The sequence below is a fragment of the Podarcis bocagei genome (genome assembly GCF_964188305.1).
Source record: "Podarcis bocagei genome assembly, chromosome: 16".
NCBI classification, from domain to species: domain Eukaryota; kingdom Metazoa; phylum Chordata; class Lepidosauria; order Squamata; family Lacertidae; genus Podarcis; species Podarcis bocagei.
In genome coordinates this window covers 21,202,860-21,227,431 of record NC_138142.1, presented here as the reverse complement: position 1 = coordinate 21,227,431, position 24,572 = coordinate 21,202,860, and the positions used below count along the sequence as shown (strand labels likewise).

The 24,572-nt window shown below is 47.1% G+C and overlaps 1 protein-coding gene across 5 annotated transcripts in view; it reads right to left on the bottom strand.

Moving 5' to 3' along the window:
• BICDL1 (BICD family like cargo adaptor 1) overlaps window positions 1-16,849 on the bottom strand; it is a 70,513-nt gene extending 53,664 nt beyond the window's left edge. For 2 of the 5 annotated variants that reach the window (XM_081174889.1, XM_081174890.1), the window contains exons 1-2: window positions 15,974-16,844; window positions 4,732-4,947 (exon numbers count right to left, since the gene is read on the bottom strand). In XM_081174889.1, the coding sequence (XP_081031015.1) occupies window positions 4,732-4,947; window positions 15,974-16,411 (654 nt within the window). In that variant the 5' untranslated portion in view covers window positions 16,412-16,844. Of the gene's footprint in view, window positions 1-4,731; window positions 4,948-15,973 lie in introns of all 5 variants that reach the window. The other 3 variants (XR_014002942.1, XM_081174887.1, XM_081174888.1) reach the window with 3 other exon arrangements.
• Window positions 16,850-24,572: the final 7,723 nt, after the last annotated feature.

Below are 24,572 nucleotides of genomic sequence, written 5' to 3'. Positions count from 1 at the left end.
TCACGGTAACAGAATTGCAGGGGGGGAAATCCAGGAACTACCATACTTGTTTCCATGGCAACACCAGCCGACTGGGACACTGTGATATACAGTCGCCTAGCAACCAGTGACAAGAGCTCCTGAGCCGCTCTGGAAATTGCAAATAAGCCATCCAGGCTGAGATTGATCGTCCTGAAGCAAAGGAGGGGCGAGGCACATTGCTGTGCAATCCGCAGCGCTGACTGTTCTGGTACAAGAATGATGAGGGGAAATGCACACGTCATCCCCGGCTTCTGGGGACAGGAGGGATACGGGAGCTGAAGGAAGGGGACGTATGCCTTCCGAAGCAGCAAGAAGAGCCAAACATAGGAAACTACCTTATACTGAGACACATCAGTGGTCCTTTTAACTCAATATTGTCTACACTGTCTGGCCGCAGCTCTCCAGGGTTTAAGCTAAGGAGTCTATCCCAGCAATACATGGAGATGTTGGGAATTGAATGTGGAACCGTCTACAGTGGTAGCTCAGGTTAAGTACTTAATTCGTTCCGGAGGTCCGTACCTAACCTGAAACTGTTCTTAACCTGAAGCACCACTTTAGCTAATGGGGCCTCCTGCTGCCGCCGCGCCGCCGGAATACAATTTCTGTTCTGATCCTGAAGCAAAGTTCTTAACCTGAAGCACTATTTCTGGGTTAGCGGAGTCTGTAACCTGAAGCGTCTGTAACCTGAAGCGTATGTAACCTGAAGCGTACGTAACCCGAGGTACCACTGTACATGCAAAACAGATGCTGTACATCAGGCATGTCCTACTCCCCAGAGACTGTGATCTACTCCCCATATTAAAAAAAACTGGCAGTGATCTATCCATTGTCATTGGATGGAGGAGGAGCATGTATGAGGTGGGTGGATTGCCTAGAGTTCTTTAGCTTTTTTTGTGGAGGATTGGCCAGAGTTCTTCAGCTTTTATTTGTTAACTTCCGGTAAACTTTATTTAATCCCATGATCGATAAGGGTCCCACAATCTACCAGGATCAGCCAGGGATCTTCCAGTAGATCGTGATCTACTGGTTGGACATGCCTGCTGTACATGGTTCTTCACCATACTGAGTCAGAACATTGGTCCATCTAACTCAATATTGTCAGAGGTCAGCAAACTTTTTCAGCAGGGGGCTGGTCCACTGTCCCTCAGACCTTGTGAGGGGCCGGACAATATTTTGAAGGGGAAAAAAGAACAATTTCCTATGCCTCACAAATAACCCAGTTTTAATAAAAGCACATATTCTACTCATGTGAAAACACCAGGCAGGCCCCACAAATAACCCAGAGATGCATTTTAAATAAAAGGACACATTCTACTCATGTGAAAACACGCTGATTCCCGGACTGTCCACAGGCCAGATTTAGAAGACGATTGGGCCAGATCTGGCCCCCGGGCCTTAGTTTGCCTACCCATGGTCTACACCAGAGGTTGTCAACCTGGTCCCTACCACCCACTAGTGGGCATTGCAGGATTCTAGGTGGGCAGCGGAGGGTTCTATGGCACAAGCTGAAATCCTCCTTCTATCGAGCACTGGTGGGCAGTAAGGAAATTTTACCATCAAGAAAGATGCATCAGTGGGCAGTAGGCATTAAAAGGTTGACTACCCCTGGTCTACGTTGCCTGGCAGTAGCTCTTCAGGGCTTCAGATAGGGGGTCTCTCTCCCAGCCCTGCCTGATGTTAGGGATTGAACCTGCAACCTTATGAATACAAAACAGATGTCCCAGCACTGAGCCGCAGTCCTTTCCAAGAAGACATTTTCAGGCAACCTTTCCAGTTTGTGTTAACTTCAAGAACCTCATACTGAATAATGAGTTCCTTCTCAGGTCTCATTGTTCATTTGCAAAACAGACATAGCAAAAGTATAAATGCACACAGAGAAGGGCTGCAATTAGGGATGGAAGAGAAATTTGGTAGTCTTTTAGTGTCAACCTACCTAATGAGCAGCTTCTGAAACACAGCTAACCTTTGATATTTGCCCTTCTTCAAAAATTGTGATTCAGCTCTCCAACCAAATTAGCATGACCCCAAATGCAACTATTAGGGGGAAGAATGCCAAAAATGCATATATTGTATGTGGAAATAATATGCAAAAACCAGCTTGCAGAATGGTGGATATAAGAGGGGAAATGACGTACAAAAACGTGTCAGTTGGGGAAAACGTGCACTAAAATGCTGGCGAATTTTCACTTGCAAAAATGTACGTTAGGCAAAACTGCACACAAACATGCGAATGCTAGAAATTTGACAGAAAAGCTGGTGAATATTTTTAAATATTTTAAAATTTCAAATAACAAAAAATCGTGAACTGATGCAAAAATGCAGAGAGTTGAACATAAGACTGGAAAAACGAGAAACAGAGAAAAAAGTGAAATTGACATAGGAAGGTTGGGAAAGGATGAGGTTTTCTTCAGCTATTTGGGTCCCAAGACATTTAGGTCTTTGACAGAGCCGTAGCTACGGGGGGGGGGGGTGAACTAGCCAGGTTTTTTGCCCCAGGTGAAGCCTCCAGAGGGGCACTACTCAGAGGGGTCCTACTCAGAGTAGTCCCACTGAAATGATCAGACATGACGAATTCAGGTACATTCATCTTAATGGCCTACACAGAGTAGGATTAACACTGGATGCAACCCAATGCATGGAAGAAGAGCCTACTGGAACAGGCCAATAGCCCATTTAGTCCAGCATCCTGCTCTCACAGTGGCCAAGCAGATGCCTTGAGAGGAAATTCGCAAGCAGGACTCAAGCTCCACACCATTCTAGCCTCCTCTGGAATTTTGATTGTGTAGGGAGAGCATAGCCATCATGGCTAGCAACCGTTGACAACCTTATACTCCATGAATTTGTCTAATCCTCTTTTAAAGCCATCTAAGTTGGTGGCCATCAAAGCCTCCTTTGGGAGCGAGTTCTGCAGTTTATATGTTATATGAAAAGTCCTTTCAGTGGCGTAGCGTGGGTTCTCAGCACCCGGGGCAAGGCAAGTAATTTGCGCCCCCTAACCCGTGGATTTTAGCACTCGAGTCTCTTCCGCGCCCTCCCCCAGATGTTGTGCCAGGTGCAGCCGGCCCCCCTGCACCCCCCACACTATGCCACTGCTCCCACCACAAGTCTTCAGGACAGCCATCCGAAGGCTGGCGCGGGGAGAAGGTCTCTCCGCCCCACCGCCAGCCTTCGGAGCAGCCTTCCGAAGGCTGGCGCGGGGAGAAGGTCTCTCCGCCCCACCGCCAGCCTTCGGAGGAGGTCCGAGGACAGTGGGGTTCCTGCTTCCTCGAGGAGGGCCGGCCAAACGCGCCCCCCAAATGTTGCGCCCGGTGCGGCCGGCACCCCTGGCACCCCCCACGCTACGCCACTGAGTCCTTTTTTAAACTTCCAACACTGAGCTTAATTGGATGTCCACGAGTTCTACTGTTCAGAGAGATGGAGAAAAGCTTTTCTCTATCCACTTTTATCCATGACATGCAAAATTTTATAAACTTCGAGCATCTCACCTCTCACTCATCTTTTCTATAAATCCTTTTCTTAATCTTTTCCAACTCTGCAATATCCTAATAAAAAAAAAAATCCTTCCAGTAGCACCTTAGAGACCAACTAAGTTTGTTATTGGTATGAGCTTTCGTGTGCATGCACACTTCTTCAGATACAGTGGTACCTCGGGTTACATACGCTTCAGGTTACATACACTTCAGGTTACAGACTCCGCTAACTCAGAAATAGTACCTTGGGTTAAGAACTTTGCTTCAGGATGAGAACAGAAATCGTGCTCCGGCGGCGCAGCGGCAGCGGGAGGCCCCATTAGCTAAAGTGGTGCTTCAGGTTAAGAACATTTTCAGGTTAAGAACGGACCTCCGGAACGAATTAAGTACTTAACCCAAGGTACCACTGTACTGATTGTTCAGATTTGCTGATCAGCCAGACGCCCCATTCCCACCACCCTTCTGAGTAATACCCCTCCCCACCCTCTCACTATATATAAGGGTCTGGTGACTTCTGTTTCAGTGTATCTGAAGAAGTATGCATGCACATGAAAGTTCATACCAATAACAAACTTAGTTGGTCTCTAAGGTGCTACTGGAAGAATTTTTTGTTTTGTTTTGACTATGGCAGACCAACACAGCTACCTACCTGTATCTACAATATCCTTTGTGAGGTGATGTGCCCAGAATTGTACACAACAGATGTGTATAACAGCACTTTTAAGAGGGATGATATCAGCAATTTTATTTTCAATTCCTTTCCTAATGATCATTAGCATGGAATTTGCCCTTTTCACAGCTGCTGCAAACATCTTAACTGAGCTATCTACTATAATCCCAGCCAAGGCCTTTTTCCTGGTGCGTCACATGAATCAAACCCCCTGAAAGTATATATAAAATTAAGATTTTGTTTTGTCTCAACATGCATCACTTTATACTTTGCTCTGTCATACATCACTCTGATTTTTGTGTGGCTGGAATGCAGCCTTGCCTACAAAGAGTAACATCTGTTGCCCTGTCCACATTCCCCTCTAGTCCCACCCACCATCGTGTGGCCCCAAAAACCCTGCTTGCAAAGTAATGTGGCCCCCATGCTGAAAACAGCTCCAAATCACTAAACTCCACTTACACACATCAGAACCAAAGAGAAAGCGAAGCAATGTCAGGTGAAGGAGCATGGACTTCAAAAGAAATATTGAGCTGTTTGAGCAGTTCTGACAACCACAGGAGACTCACTCACCCTGCTGAGCTGATCTAAGAGTCTTTGGTTCTGTTCAGAGAGTTCCTGGACTGCCCGCGTTTTCTCTCGATCAGCTTCTCGGAGGTGAACCTGTTGCTTCTCCAGCTCATCCTGGAGTTGCTTCACATCGCTTTCCAGCTCCGACACTCGTCCTTCCCATTCTCCTTCTTTGTTCTCAAACCGTCGCCTTAGTTCATGCTTCTCTTGTTCCAAGTGCTGTGTAACAGGGGAGAGGGAGAGGGAAAGGGTCAAAATGTCACTGTTCCAACCCTTCGCGCTTTCCTGCTGCCATGCACGTTTTTTAAATTTAAAAATGCACGACTTAAGTCACATCAATTCCAGCCAGGGCTGTCCAAAGACGTTTTGCTTCTCTGGGGGTCAAGTACTAGATGGTGCCCTTTCTCAGTCCCACGTAAGGAAGCCAGAAAAACTACCGTATTTCTCTCTCTATAAGACACACCAGACCACAAGACGCACCTAGTTTTTGGAGGAGGAAAAAAAGAAAAAAAATATTCTGAATCTCAGAAGCCAGAACAGCAAGAGGGATCACTGCGCAGTGAAAGCAGCAATCCCTCTTGCTGTTCTGGCTTCTGGGATAGCTGCACAGCGTGCATTCGCTCCATAAGGCGCACACACATTTCCCCTTACTTTTTAGGAGGGAAAAAGTGAGTCTTATAGAGCAAAAAATACGGTAGTTATCTGAATCCTCTTCGAGGCATCTCGAGATTGTAAGCATCTTCCAGCAGCAATTCAACTGCATTCCAAAACTTTGGTTTGCACCTAAAGTTATTATTATTGTTATTGTGCATTCATGATTATTTGTACTCATTGTGGTTTTGTGGCAGTGAGGTGGGATCCTGCTTTTTAATACGCTTTGGGCCTGCAAAGGTTTTGGGGCAGACATACAGCTTCATTTCCAATCAGTGCATGTCCGATAAATTCCCTCTGATAAACCCAGTGCAGACTGATTCATTTTTTTTATTTTATTATTTAAAGATTTTTATTGATACAGCAAGAAAAAAAGAAAAAAACACAAATACCAAATTACACATAGGAATAACCATAGACACATAATTTTCTTAGCAAACAATAAAACATATATTGGTCTTAACACTCAGATACTCTTTGAAAACCTCCCATTTTGAAAAAAAAAATCCTGTTTTGATTTATTCTTTATTTTTTCTGATAGACCACGGATCCAAAAGCTGATAGAATAGGCTGAATTAGATGGTCTAGCAGACTGATTCATTTTGGCAAATGGGGTACTGCCCCACCAACCTTGGTCTGCCCTCAACCAGCCCCCATCTCCCTGCCTTCCTACTCACATTCAGCCCACGGAGTGGCACTGCCTGTCAGCGTCCTTCTCTTTAGTCTTAGTGTTGCCTTTGTAGGACTCAACAATGAGAAAAATGGGGACAAATCTAGAATTACAGGCAGGATTCGGCTAAATATTATACTTGTGGAAGTCTGTGCAAGGATACCCACTAGCACAACAGAGCTTTATAACTACTTCTTCTCCCCTGTGCTCCCCCAAATTGGCTCCAGGGAATTAATACTAATAACACTAATAATAATAATAACAATTTATTATTTATACCCTGCCCATCTGGCTGGGCTTCCCCAGCCACTCTGGGTGGCTTCCAACAAAATATTAAAATACCGTAATACATCAAACATTAAAAGCTTCTCTAAACACGGCTGCCTTCAGATGTCTTCTAAAAGTCTGGTTGTTGTTGTTCTCTGACATCTGGTGGGAGGGCGTTCCACAGGGTGGGTGCCACTACCGAGAAGGCCCTCTGCCTGATTCCCTGTAACTTGGCTTCTCGCAGTGAGGGAACCGCCAGAAGGCCTCGGCGCTGGGCCTCAGTGTCCAGGTAAAACGATGGGGGTGGAGGCGCTCCTTCAGATATACTGGGCCGAGGCCGTTTAGGGCTTTAAAGGTCAGCACCAACACTTTGAATTGTGCTGGGAAATGTACTGGGAGCCAATGTAGGTCTTTCAAGACGGGTGTTATGTGGTCTCGGCGTCCGCTCCCAGTCACCAAGGGGATTTGAGGAGTGCAGAGAGAGACGAGGAGAGATAATTCTATCAGGAATGACATGCTTGTGCTGACATCATTATTGTAATAGCATAGTGCTGAATTCCACCCTACCGGTCCCATGGGCATCAGCCACCAGTGTGATATCCTGTAAGTTTTTATACCACTAATGTCCTGGTGTGTGTGTCCTACTTTGCTGCATTATAGCACACAGCATCACGGAAAAATTAATATAGAGGAATTATGTGCAGAAACTGTGGTGTAAATCTACCACTAATCCACTATTATTGCATCAATGACAATTTGCTGAATATCCCCACAAAAAGATCCATCTTGCTGAATGCTGTTGACACTGACTGGCAGCAGCTCTCAGAGTTTCAGACGGAAACCTGTCTAAGCCTTTGGAGAGCTGCTGCCAGTCAGTGTCAACAGTTCTGTGGTTCAAATGAACAACCACACCCTAGGCCAGGGGTCAGAAAACTTTTTCAGCAGGGAGCCGGTCCACTGTCCTTCAGACCTTGCGGGGGGCTGGACTATATTGTGAAGGAAAAAAATGAACGAATTTCTATTCCCCACAAATAACCCAGAGATGCATTTTAAATAAAAGTACACATTCTGCTCATGTAAAAACAACAGGCAGGCCCCACAAATAACCCAGAGATGCATTTTAAATAAAAGCACACATTCTACTCAGGTAAAAACACGCTGATTCCTGGACCATCCGCGGGCCGGATTTAGAAGGCGATTGGGCCGGATCCGGCCCCCGGGCCTTGGTTTGCTTACCCCTGCCCTAGGCTAACCCCAACCTCTCTCACCACCAAAGGAACACAAGTGAACAGCAGAGAACCTGCACAAGCAACGCTGACACCAAACCCCACATATATTAAGTAAAATAGAAACATCGTCACCCGACCCCACCGCCACCTCTTTCCCCCTTTGCTTCCTAATGTCTCAACAAATGAAACCGATTTGTAAAAAATGTTACATGGGGGGGGGAATAAGAGAAACATTGCACATACTTTTGTAAATCATTTATTTAATAAAAATACATTAAAAAAACCAAACAGTTCTGTGGTAGATAGATCAAGGGTTCAGCCCAGTGTAAAGCAGCTTTCTTTGCTTCTCATGGATTTCAGGCAGGGGGTGTTCCCAGCCCTACCTGCAGACGCCAACAATTGAATCTTCTGCATGCAAAGCAGTTGCCCTACCGCTGTGCTTTGACCCTTCTCCTAAAAGTAAACATCTCTGTCCTCATGGTTGGGAACAAAGGGTTAACTTAAACGGGAAAATGGAGCAGCTTTATACCAAGTCAGTATTGTCGGTGGGATTCAATCACATACCAGCAAATTCAGGTCACACAATTATGGCTAATTAGGAGGCCTTTTGCAGCATACCTGCTTCTTGCAAAAGACGAGACTTTCTGAGCTAAGGAAAGCATTGGGACAATGCTGTGAAAAGTATGGAATAACACCTGCTTTGATGCAATGTCATCTAACCTCCCTGCAAACAAATCAGAATGAATGCTCATTAAATAGTCACCGTTGTCCAGTCTCTCTGAAAACAAATCAAGATGAATCTTTCTTTCGCCAAACCTTTATTATGCATTACAGGTACAGACCATCTAAAAACATCCATATACAATCATACACACATACACACACACGCAGCCATATAAGATATATACAGTAGTAACAAAAATTATCATTAGGATTGTCTTTCATTCTTTTATCAAGATGAATGCTCAATAAACAGATAATCTGGGACAACACCCAAAGTTCCTTGTTCTCTTACATAAAAACATAAGAATAGCTTGCTGGATCAGGTCAGCAGGCAGAGCATTGCCACCATGGCTAGCAGTCACTGATATCCTTATCCTTAACTGCCATTCCTCCCTTGCTTTCACCTCTGCCTAAAACCATTCCCTACAACACCTGTACGATAGCATCTCTCCTTCCTTCAAATTCCTCCTGATGAACAAAGGAAGTTGATTTATACCAAGTCAGACTCATTGGTCAATCTAGCTCAGTGTGGTCCACACTGACTGGCAGTCACTCTCTAGAGTTTCAGATAGTGATTTGTCCCAGCCTTTCCTGGAGAGGCAGGGGATCGCACCTGGGGCCTTCTGAATGCATCTACCACACAGTAAGCTTTTAAAGCAACCTTATTACATTTTTAGTGCCTCATCTCCAAGTAGATTCAAGGATAAAAAAATGCATAGCATTTATATAATTCTGATTGTCCAAAGTGCTTCAGGCACACGATTTTAGCATGACCATGCTGCCTGAGATTTGTAATCAAAATATCTGGAGGGCATCAGGCCACTTGCAATATTATTATTATTATTATTATTATTATTATTATTATTATTATTATTATTATTATTATCCCACCCTTCACCCTAAGGTCCCAGGGCAGGTTACAGCATTGAAACACAATATAAAAACTATTTAGCATTAGTTTGGTTTTTTTTTACTGCAGAGGGACTGAGTGAGTTTTTATCTCAGGTCACAAGTGAGTTTATATCGGAGGCAAGAGTTGAACAAAGGGATTCTAGATTCAGGCTCCATCTCTCAGGTTGCCATGCTGCGTGCCTTTAGAGGGGAAAAAAGCCCATAGTGTTCAATGGGCCTTACTCCCAAGAAAATCTGTGAGTGCATACAGGATTGAAGCTATTGCATCTAGTGCAGTTGCAATCGAGACAACTGAGAGGTCAATGACTACATATTGTCACGGAAATAAACTCATGAAGGGCCAGAGACCAGTGTGGCCTACATATTTGTGGAAGGTGAGAGAAACTTGAAATATGGGGAAGCAGAAGATGGTCCCAGTGGGGAACAGCTGTAGCTTAGTGGTAGAGCACCTGCTCTGCATGCAGAATGTCTTAGGGCTGGAGTGACCGCTGCCCCAAATCCTGGAAAGGTACTGCCAGTCAGGATAGAAAATACTGAGCTAGATGGACCAATAGTGTGACTCAATATAGTGAAGGGCCATAGCTCAGTGGTAGAGCACCTGCTTAGCATGCAGAAAATCCCAGGTTCAGCTACTGGCATCTCCAGGTAGAGTTGGGAACATTCCCTGTGTGGAATCCATAAGGAAGCATAGGAAGCTGCTTTATACTGAGCTGAACTCCTGATCCATCTTGCTGTTCAGGGATGCAGGAGGGGATATATTGTCTGGTTATAGCCTTTCCAGCTTGTGTTAACAAGTTCACAATTTAGCAGAGTAACATTCCCCCTTTTAAACTCACAGCGGATATGTTTGCTCAGGCTTGCTAAAGCCTCTATAATAACTGCTCTGGTATTTCCCCCTTATTCCCTCATAAAAGATAAGACACGACACAGTCTTCTATAAAAGTATTTAAAAAGTTTACTCACTCACATTCTGTTCACAATCAGATCCCAGAAGGCAGACTTAGCTTAGAAAAGTAACATACACCACTAAACTATCTCATAAGGAGACAGTTCCTTTGTCCTCTCTTGGCTGAAAGCCAAGAGAGCATCTTTGGCTAAGCAGATGTTGCGTCTTCGACGAAAATAGTCATAGAGAGTGACTGTCCTGCCCTGTGCTTTTGTCGTTACCTGCACAGGTGAGGCCACACCCACCTCTAGTCACATGCAGAGGAAGTCTGTCCCATCCCAGAGGGAAACAGGAAGTTTACCTGCTGGCTGGACAAACATTCCTCCCATGTGTAAACATGTTCACTCTAGGAATGTTGTACTTGACTGCTCTTGTGTTTCACACCCCACACTTGCTGAGTACAGTGGTACCTCGGGTTAAGTACTTAATTCGTTCCGGAGGTCCGTTCTTAACCTGAAGCACCACTTTAGCTAATGGAGCCTCCCGCTGCCGCCGTGCCACCAGAGCCCGATTTCTGTTCTTATCCTGAAGCAAAGTTCTTAACCTGAAGCACTATTTTTGGCTTAGTGGAGTGTGTAACCTGAAGCATATGTAACCTGAAGCGTATGTAACCTGAAGTGTATGTAACCTGAGGTACCACTGTACTATTGACACTGACTGGTGGCAGCAGCTCTCCAAAGGTTTCTGTCTGAAACTCTGGAGAACTGCTGCCAGTCAGTGTCAACTGCACTCAGGAAGGTGGAGCATGGGTCAGACTCAAGGCAAGGCAGCTTTCTATGTTCTTCATTGGCCTTTAAGAAAAAGGTTGTTGCTAGATGTATGCAAAGCAGTTCAGACTAGAAGCAATTTATAGAATGCTCCATCACTCCTGGATACATAAAGGGTCTCTCAGTGGTTTCCTTGTGTTTCCTAAAGCGTTAATGCTGGAGGTCATGAAAAGCTCATTTGGAGGATTTAGTGCAGTCATTTCCAGGCATGGAAGAATTGAGGTCATTTTATATAGAAAGAGGGTGGGGGAGAATACAGCACCACACTAGGGCTAATAGATGGAATTTCAGGAAAATGGTCATTTTGTGCTTTTTTTCATAGACGTTACAGGCTAGAGACAGAACACTCTCCCTGTCTAAGAGTCAAAAGCAGTTTGAAAGCGGAATTGATGATGTGGTGAATATTTATTTATTTTATTTATATCCCACCTTCCCTTCAACGAGCTCAAGGTGGCATCCACGGCTGTCCCCCTCCCCAGGGTGGCTGATCTCATCCCACCTCACTGTCTAGGGCCAGCAGGGGCTGATGGAAGTTGTAGTCAAAAAAATCAGCAGGGCACGAGGACAGCTGCTGTAAACTCTACAGTATTGAATTGCCTCTACCTGTTCTGGAGGCTAGGAGCCGAACCAATGGATTCAAGTTACAATAAAGAAGATTCTGACTAAACATCAGGAAGAATTTTCTGACAGTAAGAGCTATTCAACAGTGGAACAGACTTCTGCAAGAGATGGTGAACCATGGGTCAGCAAACTAAGGCCCTGGGGTCAGATCCGGCCCAACGGCCTTCTAAATCTGGCCCGTGAACGGTCTGGGAATCTGCATGTTTTTACATGAGTAGAATGTGTGCTTTTATTTAAAATGCATCTCTGGGTTATTTGTGGAGCATAGGAATTCATTCATTTTTTTCCTTCAAAATATAGTCCGGCCCTCCCCCACAAGGTCAGAGGGGCAGTGGAAAAAGTTTGCTGACCTCTGTGGTGGACTCTCCTTTCTTGGAGGTTTTTAAGTACAGTATATAAATCAAACTCAAAACAGCCTAGTAGGTATCTGCATTAAAGTTGTTTGCAATGTGCTCTAAGTGGGGCATCCCTTGGGGCTTAACTTGGAAACTACAGCTGGTATAGAATGCAGCAACTAGGTTGTTGACTGGGGCATTTCTTTAACACCGTATGACACCTCTGAGAGTACTGCACTGGCTGCCAATATGCTACCAGGAACATTTCTCTTTGTAAACTACTTTGAGGGTTTTTTTAAACAGCCAACTGGTGTATCAATTTTATGAAATGAAAAGGAACATTTCAAGGTTTCTACTTTTAGCATTGGGACCAACTTATCTAAGGGACCGCCTCACCCAAGATATACCTGCCTAGCAACTGCAATTCTCAGACAGGCACTCTTGAGGGTGTGCTTAGCTTGCCCTAGAAACTAGGATTTCAGGATTGTAAGTCCAGCCCTCTGCAATCAATTACCAGCCAGAATTGCACAGGTGCATCACATCATGTTGTTTAGCTCCCTAATTAATACCTTTTTTAGGTTTTCCTTGATGGCTGACCCAGTCACTTACACAATACTGATTGCCTATTTGCAAAAACAGTTTTGTTGTTTTCTAGAATTGGTAAGACAGGGTTTTAGAGATGGGTTTTGTGTTTTATCCTGTACACTGCTCCGGTGGCTTCTGTTAACTAAGTAACTAAATGCTTAGTGGGAAGGAGAGAATGTAGATTAAGGACCTAGCCAGACATCCTCGTTACTGAGCATTCATTATCATTCGGTGCTCATGGCAATATCAGGGAAGTTATATATGATCCTGCCTTCAGTATTGTTTACACCTGCAGAACTCTTGGGGCAAGTGTCCTGTTTTGTTTTGTCCTGCTTTTGTTGCGCTATTGAGCAAGGGTGCTCCTCTGGACGACAAAATGCAGTAACACTGGGGAAGTTTCACAGAGAATATAATAAAATAGAATGGTACGTGAACGGTCCAGTATAAACCTATACTCTTAAACTATGGTGCCCAGAATTAGTTCAAGGAAAGAATGTGCTTGAACATGCTTTAATGATATATAGTGTGTACACAGCATAGCTGCCAACGTTTCTATTTGGAATAAGGGAATTTCCCTTAAAAAAGGGGGATTCCTCACAAGATAAGGGAAAAGTTGACAGCTATGGTACACAGCCTACATGGGACGCGGGTGGCGCTGTGGGTTAAACCACAGAGCCTAGGACTTGCTGATCAGAAGGTCAGCAGTTCGAATACCCGCAACAGGGTGAGCTCCTGTTGCTCGGTCCCAGCTCCTGCCAACCTAGCAGTTCGAAAGCACGTCAAAGTGCAAGTAGATAAATAGGTACCACTCTGGCGGGAAGGTAAACGGCGTTTCTGTGCGTTGCTCTGGTTCGCCAGAAACGGCTTAGTCATGCTGGCCACATGACCCGGAAGCTGTACGCCGGCTCCCTCGGCCAATAAAGCGAGATGAGCGCCGCAACCCCAGAGTCAGCCACAACTGGACCTAATGGTCAGGGGTCCCTTTACCTTTACCTTTACACAGCCTACAGTTTCATCATCCCTGATCATTGGCTGCACTGGCTAAGCCTGGTGGGACCAGGAGTCAGACAACTTTTGAAGTGCTACTTGAACCACACCCCTGCCCTAAAGGGAAGAAATCCACAGAAACAAAAAAGGCATCAAGAAAGCGTGAGTGGTGACAGGGATATTACACCCATTCTCCCCCAGATTTGTCAGCCTCAGCACTGTAGGATGCCAGTGTCATTCAGGGCACACTGATTGGAGAGTGCATAGGCTAGCATGCTGTCTCCTCATCCAATCAGCATGCCCAAAGAACTAGGCTAGGAGGGGCCTACTGTGGCATTTTATCCCTCCCCCTGACAACTGCCTGTGCTTGTTTAGGGAGGCCCTCTCACTCTGAGAATCAAGGCTTCAAAATAAGTTATGAAACCATGGAAAGTGCAAGTGGGACAGAGCATCGTCCTTGGAGCACAGCATAACTGCTGCTGATCATCTGGGCAACTATGAGCATGTTGCTTCCTGCAAACTTATCCTCCTACTTGCAAAATTTGCTTTTGTGTGTGTGTATGTGTAAACAAAAATGACACTGTCCAAATACTAACAGGAAAAGACCAAGGAGTTACACGTGGAGCCTACCAGGGTAAGACCACACGGAGCTCCAACTCTCGTGTACAGAAAAAGTGAGAAACCCGTGGACCTCCAAATGTCGTTGGACTAAAGTTCCAACAATCCCTGACAATTGCCCATACTGGCTGGGGCTGGTGGAACTTGCAGCCCAAGAACATCTAAAACAGGGAAGGGGAACCTGTGTCCCTCCAGATGCAACCCAATGCCATGTCCCATCACATCATCAATGGCCAGGGATTATGGAAGCTGGAACACAGCCACCTCTGGAGGGTTACAGGTTAGCCCCACACACTCCCTGATGTGCAGGATAGTTAACCTGCTCTCATCTCTACTGCTTAGGTGGCAATCCTTGGTCTCTCTCCCCCATCCCATTCTTTCTCAACTCCCTTTGAATGGGTAAAAGTAAGAGACCTATAGAGGGGCTAGGAAATCTTTTTTCAGTGCAAGGGCCACACGCCCTTGCAGGGAGTCGCCTGCTGTTGGTGGGTGGGGTCAGAGGCAAAAGCAGATGGAACAATGTATGTTAATGTGCCTTTGTACAGTGGGCTAGATTCTCTGCACACCTCTCCGTCTCTAGACTCCATCGAGACAAGCAAGAGGCATTCCCAGAGTTTAAGGACATGTTTCCATCAGCCCTAGCTAGCATGACCATGCTGGCTGGGGATGATGGGAGCTGTGGTCCAGGACATTTGGAAGGACACCAAGTTGAAGACTGTTTTCTGTTGTATTTTAACGATTTTTTTCCCCACCTTTCATATGCTACTGTGATTTTAAAATAACTGTAAGCCACACTGAGCAGTACATAGGCCCTAGAAATGGAGAATACACATTTCTTTCTTTATGAATATTCCAGACAGACAACAACACTCACAAGGGTGCAAAGCAGGGCCAGAAAGAGTTGTGGCTTGGGGAGAGTGGGTGTGGCACAGGAGAGTCCCAAGGGCCAGACAGAGAGGCCTGCAGGTCCTCAGGCTTCCCTGACTCTGAGCTTACCACAAATAGGGGCAATATGTTGATGGGGCTCCCAGCGCTAGAGCCTGGTCAGACAAAGGACATTTCTATGTTGGGTGCATGCAGTTTCTATATTTCATCCCATGCTGGCACTAAATATGTCTTCTGTAGCATTAGAAATGATTAAGGGACATCTGGCAAATGTACAGGGCCTTCCCCTCTCCTCTCAGGACTGCACCTTTCAGATACTTCAGGTTAGTTCGATATTACACAGAAGTTCTGCTCTTCCTCTGCTCCACTGCTCAAACCTTCTCTGTGGCCTTAGCTAGAGCCACCATGACTTGCTAGGCCCTGGCAGCACAATCTATTTGCCAGTACCCTGAATTCAGTCCTCTCAAATGAGGTTAGGTTCCCACAAATGGCAGTCCTGAGCATGGGCAGAATACTTCCCCCCACACTACAAACAGGAGACCCCGAGACCCAAACCTGAAGTCATAAACCCTTATTAGCAATGACAAATTAGAAAGTGTATGTCACAATCCAAGATGCAAAGGTCTTGGGGAAAGAAAGGGGGCGGCTGGAGTTAGCTGATGGGAGAGGCTCTCTGCACATGCTCAGAAACTCTTCATCATCCCCAAAAGATGTTCTCTGCACATGGTCAGGTGCCCTTTGGTTGAATATTCACACCCAGGGCCTAGACTGTGGACCCAAAACCACACACATACACACAAAAATGTGTTTTGGAAGCTGCCACCTTGGTTCTGAGTCGAGGCCTTCTGTAAACCCGAGTTCACATTAACTGTCCCCTGCTTGCACATCTGGGGTTATGGGGTAGGAGGAAGCTCCTCGGCCCCAATCTCCGGGCAGGCCACCTGAGTCATAGACACGCAGCTCTCTCCCTTCCAGAATCAGCCCCAGCGAGGGCGGCTTCCCTTTCCCTTCCCCTCCCCTCCTCGCCCTCTTCGCCCGGGCCGCCTCACCTCCAGCTTATCCGTCAGCTCCTTGTGCATCCTCTCGTACTGGCGGCTCATATCCTGGTTGCGCTCCAGCAGCGCCTTCCCGAGCCGCGCGGCTAACAGCAAATCCTTCTCCTTCTGCCTCATCAGGGAGAGCAGCTCCGGCTGCGGAGCCGCCTCCGCCGGGCCCATGGACTCGGGCTCCCCGGGCGCAGCATCCCCGGCGGCGGCTAGCAGAGCCAGCTCTTCCTCCAGCTCCAGCTCTCCTTCCGAGCCGCCCACCTCGAAGGCCGAGGAAGAGGAAGAGGAAGCGGCGGCGGCGGCGGGCCCGGCTGTGGGCGAGCTCCGGCTGTCCTTGGCTCCCCCCTCCGACGTCGACTGGGGCGGCCCTTGCAGTTCCATGCGGCAGGCGCTGTCCAGTTCCGATGGTGCTGAAACGGGCCCCAAGCAGAAAGCGGACATGGCCGGGCCCCGGGCCACTCCAGGCTACGAAAGCCAGCGGAGCAGGGAGCCCGGAGCCCGCAGCGGGGAGGGAGCCGCGTTTCTCCTCTCCTGCCTCTTCCGTGCGCCCCTGCGCGGAGGCGAGCCGAGCCGCCCTGGGCTTGCGCGCGGGGGCCGCCGCCGCCGCCTACTCTGTCTCGCCGCCCCGCTGGAGCCGCGCGCTCTCAAGGCGATCGGGACGTCCCTCCCTCGGCCGAGTTAAAGCAGCAGCAGCAGCAGTCGTCGTCGTCGTGGCTTTTCTTCCTGCTGCTGCCGCCGGCCCAGCTTTGCAGCGCCGCTCCCCGAGCCCCATCTCCGCCGAGGCGCCTGCAAAACATCGCGCGGCCCCGGGAAGCTCGCGGAAGGCCGCCGCCGTCGGCTGCTGCTGCACAAACAGCCAGCCGACTCGCAAGCCCGGCCCCGCCGCCCCGCCCCTCGCCCCTGACGGCAGCAAACACCTGTTTGGCGGCCTGCTCTGATTCGCTTAGCCCGGTAGCTCCACACAAACTGGCCCACAGGTGCGGCCCCCTCCCCACCTCCCCGCAGCCCTGCCTTGACTTAACCCCCTGCATGCCCGGGAACTTTCCCTTCGCTCTTCTTGGCCTGGGCTTTGCGCTGGGCCCAATTGTTTGATTTGCTAAGAAATTATCTCTTGCAGCTTCTGCCTTCTGGAAGAAGGTACTGTACAGGGTTATAAAGACTAGGACTAGCCGCCTGAGAAACAGTTTCTATCCAAATGCGATTTTGGTTTGAAATGCAGTGTACTCTCTGTGGGAGTATACTGTATTTAAAAATGGGGTATCAGAGTTTTTAGGGGGCTAACCCGGTTGGGATAGCTGGCATAGCAGGTTTTTGAATGTCTTATGTAGATTTTTTTCAATTTCGTTGTTCTGTATGGGACAATGACAATAAAGAGTATCGTATCATATTTGTAGGCAGCTGCATCAAACAGCACATCTCTAAGGGCATTGCTCTTCTGCTCTCGCCAGCAGACTCTGCGTTCAGGAATCCGACATGTTGGAGCGGACCCCTATAAAACGTCTCCTCAGAAGTAAGGCCCATGCAGTTCAATTACGTCCCAGGTGGGTGGTGATAGCCTCTGGCTGCAATCCTAAAGGCGCTGGTTGGAGAGTAAGTCCAATTGAATTTGGCAGGATTTACTTCTCAGTAAACTGAGCTTTGGTTTGTGGTGTTAAATAGCTTCCCTCCCACACCTTCTCCACAGCCACTATAACGAATTAGCAGATCCTCCCTGAATTCAAGGAAGGGTCCCCTGGCAACTTAAAGACTTCAGTGTTGTAGCGAACGAAGTTCTATTCAGAGTAGACCGGCTGAAATTAATTGGATCCAAGTTGCTGTTTTTACTACTACTACTAATAATAATTATAATACTACTAATAATTATACTAATTATTGGGATGCGGGTGGCACTGTGGGTTAAACCACAGAGCCTAGGACTTGCCGATCAGAAGGCCGGCGGTTCAAATTCCCGCGACGGGGTGAGCTCCCGTTGTTCGGTCCCTGCTCCTGCCAACCTAGCAGTTTGAAAGCACGTCAGAGTGCAAGTAGATAAATAGGTACCGCTCTGGCGGGAAGGTAAATGGCGTTTCCATGCACTGCTCTGGTTCACCAGAAGTGGCTTAGTCATGCTGGCCACATGACCCGGAAGCTGTACGCCGGCTCCCTTGGCCAGTAAAGCAAGATGAGCGCCGCAACCCCAGAGTCAGTCATGACAACCTAATTACCTTTTACTAATAATTATTATTTTATTTCTTGGGACGCGGGTGGCGCTGTGGGTAAAGGTAAACGGCGTTCCGTGTGCTGCTCTGGTGCCGGTTCGCCGGAGCAGCTTAGTCACGCTGGCCACGTGACCCGGAAGTGTCTGCGGACAGCACTGGCTCCCGGCCTCTAGAGTGAGATGAGCGCACAACTCTAGAGTCTGTCAAGAATAGCCCGTACGGGCAGGGGTACCTTTACCTTTACCTTATTATTTTATTATTTATACTCCATCCATCTGGCTGGGCTGCCCCAGAGACAAATTTGATCTGTTAGTTACTCAAAGGTCTCCAAGCAACTTACAGTACTGTTAAAACACAATCAGAAAAAAACAACAACACAACAGTCACAGGAAACTTTAGTAGCACACTATTAACAATGTCAGAAATTAATAAACATAACTCCCTCTGAGGGAGGCTCAGAGGGTGGCGGTGACCCTGAAGCAGAGCGGCTTTCCATTTGCAGAATGTATTCCCCAGCGAGGAGGTGCCTTCTTTGAAATCTTTTCTGGCACAAGTTCCTCTTGCACACCCTTTTCTCCAGCAGGCTCCCGAGGGGCAGAGAGATCAATTAGCAGCACTTATTGTATGCCCTTGGGCACCTCCATTTTGTCCTCTACAGCAGTCTCCCAGGAAGTGGTGAAATCAATCTGAAGCAGCTCTGCCTGCCAGCCCTTCTTCTCTTGTACACCCTTTCCCACAGCAGGCTCCCTGGAAGTAGGAAGATTGATCAGTAGCCCCTCAGCTCTAGGTCTCTTTGGCTACCTTCTTCATCTGGATGCCTGGAAGCTGGGCTTCTTGGTCATTTCGAACCCATTGCAAGGTGATCACCTCACATGGAGTCTCACTTTGCTCTCCACTGAGGCTTCTCACTCTGCTCATCCACTCTGGTTGTGGTTATTCTGTTATGTTGAACAGCTGTCTCTACCATTTATGTGACTGCAGAAGCTGCTCCAGCCTTTGCTCCAGCCTTAAGGGAGCTGGGCATGTTTAGCCCGGAGAAGAGGAGGTTAAGGAGTGATATGATAGCCATGTTCAAATATATAAAAGGATGTCATATAGAGGAGGGAGAAAGGTTGTTTTCTGCTGCTCCAGAGAAGCGGACACGGAGCAATGGATCCAAACTACAAGAAAGAAGATTCCACCTAAACATTAGGAAGAACTTCCTGACAGTAAGAGCTGTTCGACAGTGGAATTTGCTGCCAAGGAGTGTGGTGGAGTCTCCTACTTTGGAGGTCTTTAAGCAGAGGCTTGACAACCATATGTCAGGAGTGCTCTGGTGGTGTTTCCTGCTTGGCAGGGGGTTGGACTCGATGGCCCTTGTGGTCTCTTCCAACTCTATGATTCTATGGTTACTTCACTGCCTATACTGCTCCATTTGCCGATTGTGGTCTCCTTCACCCACTTGAACTGCTCAAGGGGTGCTGCTGCTTCTCCCTCCATTTTGACTTCAGGCACACTTTGCTTCTTGGCCCTTTCCACCAGGGAACACAGATCCCACTACTGACACCAGTGTTACGAAGGTTGAATGCCACTTCCAATCTCTTCCAATCTTGTAGTAGCGAGATTTCAGGAGGCTTCACATGCTTACCCAGGGTTGTGTTTCCATTGGGAGTCAACACATGGCCAAGACTGTGGTGTCTTAAAGAAGTATGGTTTACTTTACACATATTTACACCTGGGTGTAGATGGAGCGAGTGCAGGGTTTACAGCATTCAAATCTCAAAAGGGGCTTGTTCCCCACAAGCTGTGCAGCATCAGATTCCAAGATATCTCCATGCCTCTGTCCCGGTCTCTCTTCAGCCAGCCCACCAAGATGGTTCTGACTCTCAGTCCCTGCATAGAGTTCTACTGATTTCCTCCTCCTTGTTCCCAGAACATCTTGCTCCAATCTTCTGTGTAGAAGGGCACTTTTTTCTCTGTGGGCACAGCCTGCTCCTGCCTGTTTTCAGTCCTAACCCTTTTTCTGCCCATGCTAGCAATGCCAACTCTGTTTTGCACAGACCCAAGGATCCTTCTCTGATGTGTAGATTACTGGCCATTGTCTCAGAATGGTTCACATTCAACCAGCTGGAAGAGACTAGATTGCATAGGCTAAATCCAGGAATCTTTCAGGAGAACTGCTGCACCCTTTATTTTCCCTTCAACATCCCCAATATTATCTAAATTCTACCATTTTACTAATTACTAGCATTCACTAATTCTAGATCTGCAAAATAATAATTTGAGTCATCCTCCAACTCGCCCTGTCAGAAGTCTGGCCACAGCATCATAGGCCAGTTGCAGTTTCTGAATTCTGTTCCAGAGCAACCCCATGTAAAGCCCCAATAATTCAGCCTACAGTAATTCACACACTCCAGCCACTGCTCTCGAAGTGAAAGATTTCCCCACATTGATTTTCTATGTCTGTAGACTCTGAAGCAGCCACAGACAGTTTGTTCTGCTCGAACTCAATTTGTCTTTCACAGAGCCTATGAGATTGTTTCCAGTCTCTCTCCTTTCTCTTCACCAAGAGGAAATGAGCATCCACAATATTACGCCTTCTGCTGGTAGAGCCCGTTATAATCCTCCTGGCCTGATTAGCAAAAGCCACTGTGCTGTTAGCATTAATCTCTAATGCCTCTTTCCAGAGCATGGCACACAAAGGGATTATATGGAGCAGGATTTAATCCACTCCAAACAAAGCCATGCCCCAAAACTGTTGGAGCTCAGAGGACTGGGTGGGAGAAAGGGCATACCCACCTCCCCACATATGTCAGTGTTGCTTTCGCACCTTCCTTGCACATAAGTGATACACACAGAGACACATGGCTTCTGTCTAGTTCCACTCAAGTGCATTGGCTTGCAAACCCGGAACAATGTGCTCACCCCTGCCCCAGACATGCCAGCCCATCCCCCACCCCATGTCCCACTTCACATGCTCCCTCTGTCGGATATTAATGCTTTGTTTACTTCAAGGTCATCCACTAATCTCCAGTTCAGAAACAACTCTGTCATCGTCCTCTGAATTAAATTATTGAATGCCATTTCCAGAAGCAGGCTGGGAGCTTGCTTTGAACTCCTTCATGTCATCATCCAGCCATTGACTGTGGTATGCACAGAAGCAGATCAAAGTAGTGCACCGATCCAAATCTATGAATGAAAGCCATTTAATTGAGGGCAAATATGAATGCATTGGAAGGTGTCCATGAAACTGTCTCTTGCTACATCAGTCATCCTAAATTATTTTGAGCTGTATACCCTGCAACCCACTGGCCGGCTAGGACATTAGAAGAAGTGAGGCAGGTGGAAAATGCAGGGAAATGACAGGAAGATGTTGGAGCACACAATAGTGTGAGCCACACAGCCTGTCTGGCATCCCGCAAATGATGTTGCTACCACAGAACTAACAGCTACTGCACCTTTCCTGGAGGAAGTACTGTATGGTATATTAGTGTAATTCCCTTCTCCCACCTGTAGAGGGTTAAGACATGAGCACTCAGGTGACACCGCTCCCCTCTCCATCAGCAACACCTGCTAAGCATCCAAGGCAAAGGACTGCAAGCTTCAGCTGCTGCCAAGTGCTCGCTGCTCTCAGTAGTGGCTGGTGCTCATTGAGACTGGTAGGGTGAAATGCAAGGAGCCCAGATAGTGGGCAGAACCAGAGACAACAGACAGAGCCAACTAATACTAGTTTCATTCCCATTCCATTTTCTTCCCTGTGGAGTTGTAGAAGGGCAACACTGAGGTTAGGGAAGAGGAAATTACAGCCAAGGCCACCCATCAAGCTCATTGTAATAATAATAATAATAATAATAATAATAATAATAATAATAGTAAATTTTTATTTATATCCTGCCCTCCCCAGCCGAGGCCAGGCTCAGGGCGGCTAACAACAATAAAATAATACAGCATTCTAAAATCATTTCATTAAAAAATTACTTCAAATCAAATTGATGGCAACCATTGGGCTAGAGTTCTGTGAAGATTGCCAAAGGAGGGAGTCAGGCTGTGCCCTGGCCAAAGGTTTGGCGGAACAGCTCTGTCTTGCAGGCCCTGCGGAAGGATGTCAAGTCCCGCAGGGCCCTGGTCTCTTGTGACAGAGTGTTCCACCAGATTGGAGCCGCAGCCAAAAAAGCCCTGGCTCTGGTTGAAGACAGCCTAACCTCTCTGTGGCCTGGGACCTCCAATATGTTTTTGTTTGAAGATCATAAGTTCCTCTGTGGGACATACCAGGAGAGGCGGTCCCTTGGTACGAGGGTCCTAGGCCGTATAGGGCTTTAAAGGTGGGCGTGGGTTAGTTATGGGTAGGTGGAGCTAGGGTGAATGGGCACTGCCCCACCAAACGGACCAGCCTTCACTGGTTGCTGTCTGTCTACATCTCCTTTTGTTCTCCCTAAGCTGCTTTCCCCCAGGGACAAGATCTACCCCATACTCATTTAATAATAATAATAATAATAATAATAATAATAATAATAATAACAATAATAATAATAATAATAATAATTTTATACCCCGCCCATCTGGCTGGGTTTCCACAGCCACTCTGAGCGGCTTCCAACAAAATATTGAAATACAATAATTCATCAAATATTAAAAGCTTCCCTAAACAGGGCTGCCTTCAGATGTTTTCTAAAAGTCAGATAGTTGTTTATTTCCTTGACATCTAATGGGATGGCGTTCCACAGGGCGGGTGCCACTACCGAGAAGGCCCTCTGCCTGGTTCCCCATAACTTCGCTTCTCGCGGTGAGGGAACTGCCAGAAGGCCCTCAGCGCTGGACCTCAGTGTCTGGGCAGAATGATGGGGGTGGAGATGCTCCTTCAGATATACTGGACCGAGGCCGTTTAGGGCATTCCATGCATACCTCATGGCCAAGATGTTCCCAGTTGTTCCTCCATTGGGTTGTTAATCTACATGATCCACTACCAGCCTGAGAGCCTCAAGCAAGTGGTAGGTGGGGCCAGAGTCAAAAGTGGGTGGAGCAACAAATGTAAATGTCACCTTTGTACAGTAGGCTAGTTTCTACTCAAACAGCCTTCTTTAATCTCCATCAAGCAAGGAAGAGACATTATCAGAGTTCAAGGACACATCCCAGTCAGGTAAAAATACTCAGGGGGAGGGGGGAGAGAGAGAGTTCTGAGGGCAAACTAGACCATGGGTAGGCAAACTAAGGCCCAGGTGCCGGATCCGGCCCAATCTCCTTCTAAATGCGGTCCGGGAATCAGCGTGTTTTTACATAAGTAGAACGTGTCCTTTTATTTAAAAAGCATCTCTGGGTTATTTGTGGGGCATAGGAATTCGTTCATTCCCCCCCCCCAAAAAAAATATAGTCCAGCCCCCCACAAAGTTTGAGAGACAGTGAAAAAGTTTGCTGACTCCTGGACTATACCAAGATGATAAAGGGTCTGGAAAACAAACCTTATGAGGAACAGTTGAGGGAACTTGGCATGTTAGCTTGGCAAAGAGGAGATGCGCAATGTTCTTATATCTAAAAGGCTGTCACACGGAAGATGGAGCAAGCTTGTTTTCTCCTGCTCTGGAGGCTAGGACCTGAACCAAGGGACTCAAGAAACAAGAAAGGAGATTCTGACTAAACATCAGGAATACCTTTCCGACAGTAAGAGCTGTTCGACAGTGCAACAGACTCCCTAAGGAGGTGATGGACTCTCCTTCCTTGGAGGTTTTAAAGAGAGGTTGGATGGCAATCCTTCGTGTATGATCTAGTTAATATTCATGCAACATGGGGGTTGGAATAGATGCCCCTTAGGGTCCCTTCCAACTCTACAATATTATGATTCTATGATCCTGGTATACTGTAACATCAGACTGCTTTGCCCAGGATAGGAAAGGTTATTGAGATACTCTCATACTACTGGGCTTATTGATATACAGCCATAGATTTTAGGGGCTGCTATATGAACTAATTCAAAGTAAAAAGGTAAAGGGACCCCTGGCCATTAGGTCCAGTCGTGACCGACTCTGGGGTTGCGGCGCTCATCTCACTTTATTGGCCAAGGGAGCGGCTGACGGCGTTTACCTTCCCGCCAGAGCGGTACCTATTTATCTACTTGCACTTTGATGTGCTTTCGAACTGCTCAGTTGGCAGGAGCAGGGACCGAGCAACGGGAGCTCACCCCGTTGTGGGGATTCGAACCGCCGACCTTCTGATTGGCAAGTTCTAGGCTCTGTGGTTTAACCCACAGTGCCACCCATGTCCCTTTTAATTCAAAGTAGTGTTCCCTTTATTATATAGCAGGACCTGGGGGGAAGGGGAGTCTTGACTTTGTGAATTGTTCCTGCATGCCTGGTTTTATAAGATGCTTCTCTATGGAAAACAGCAGATCTTCATCATATCCTCTCAAACTGGACCACATCAACACAAAACAT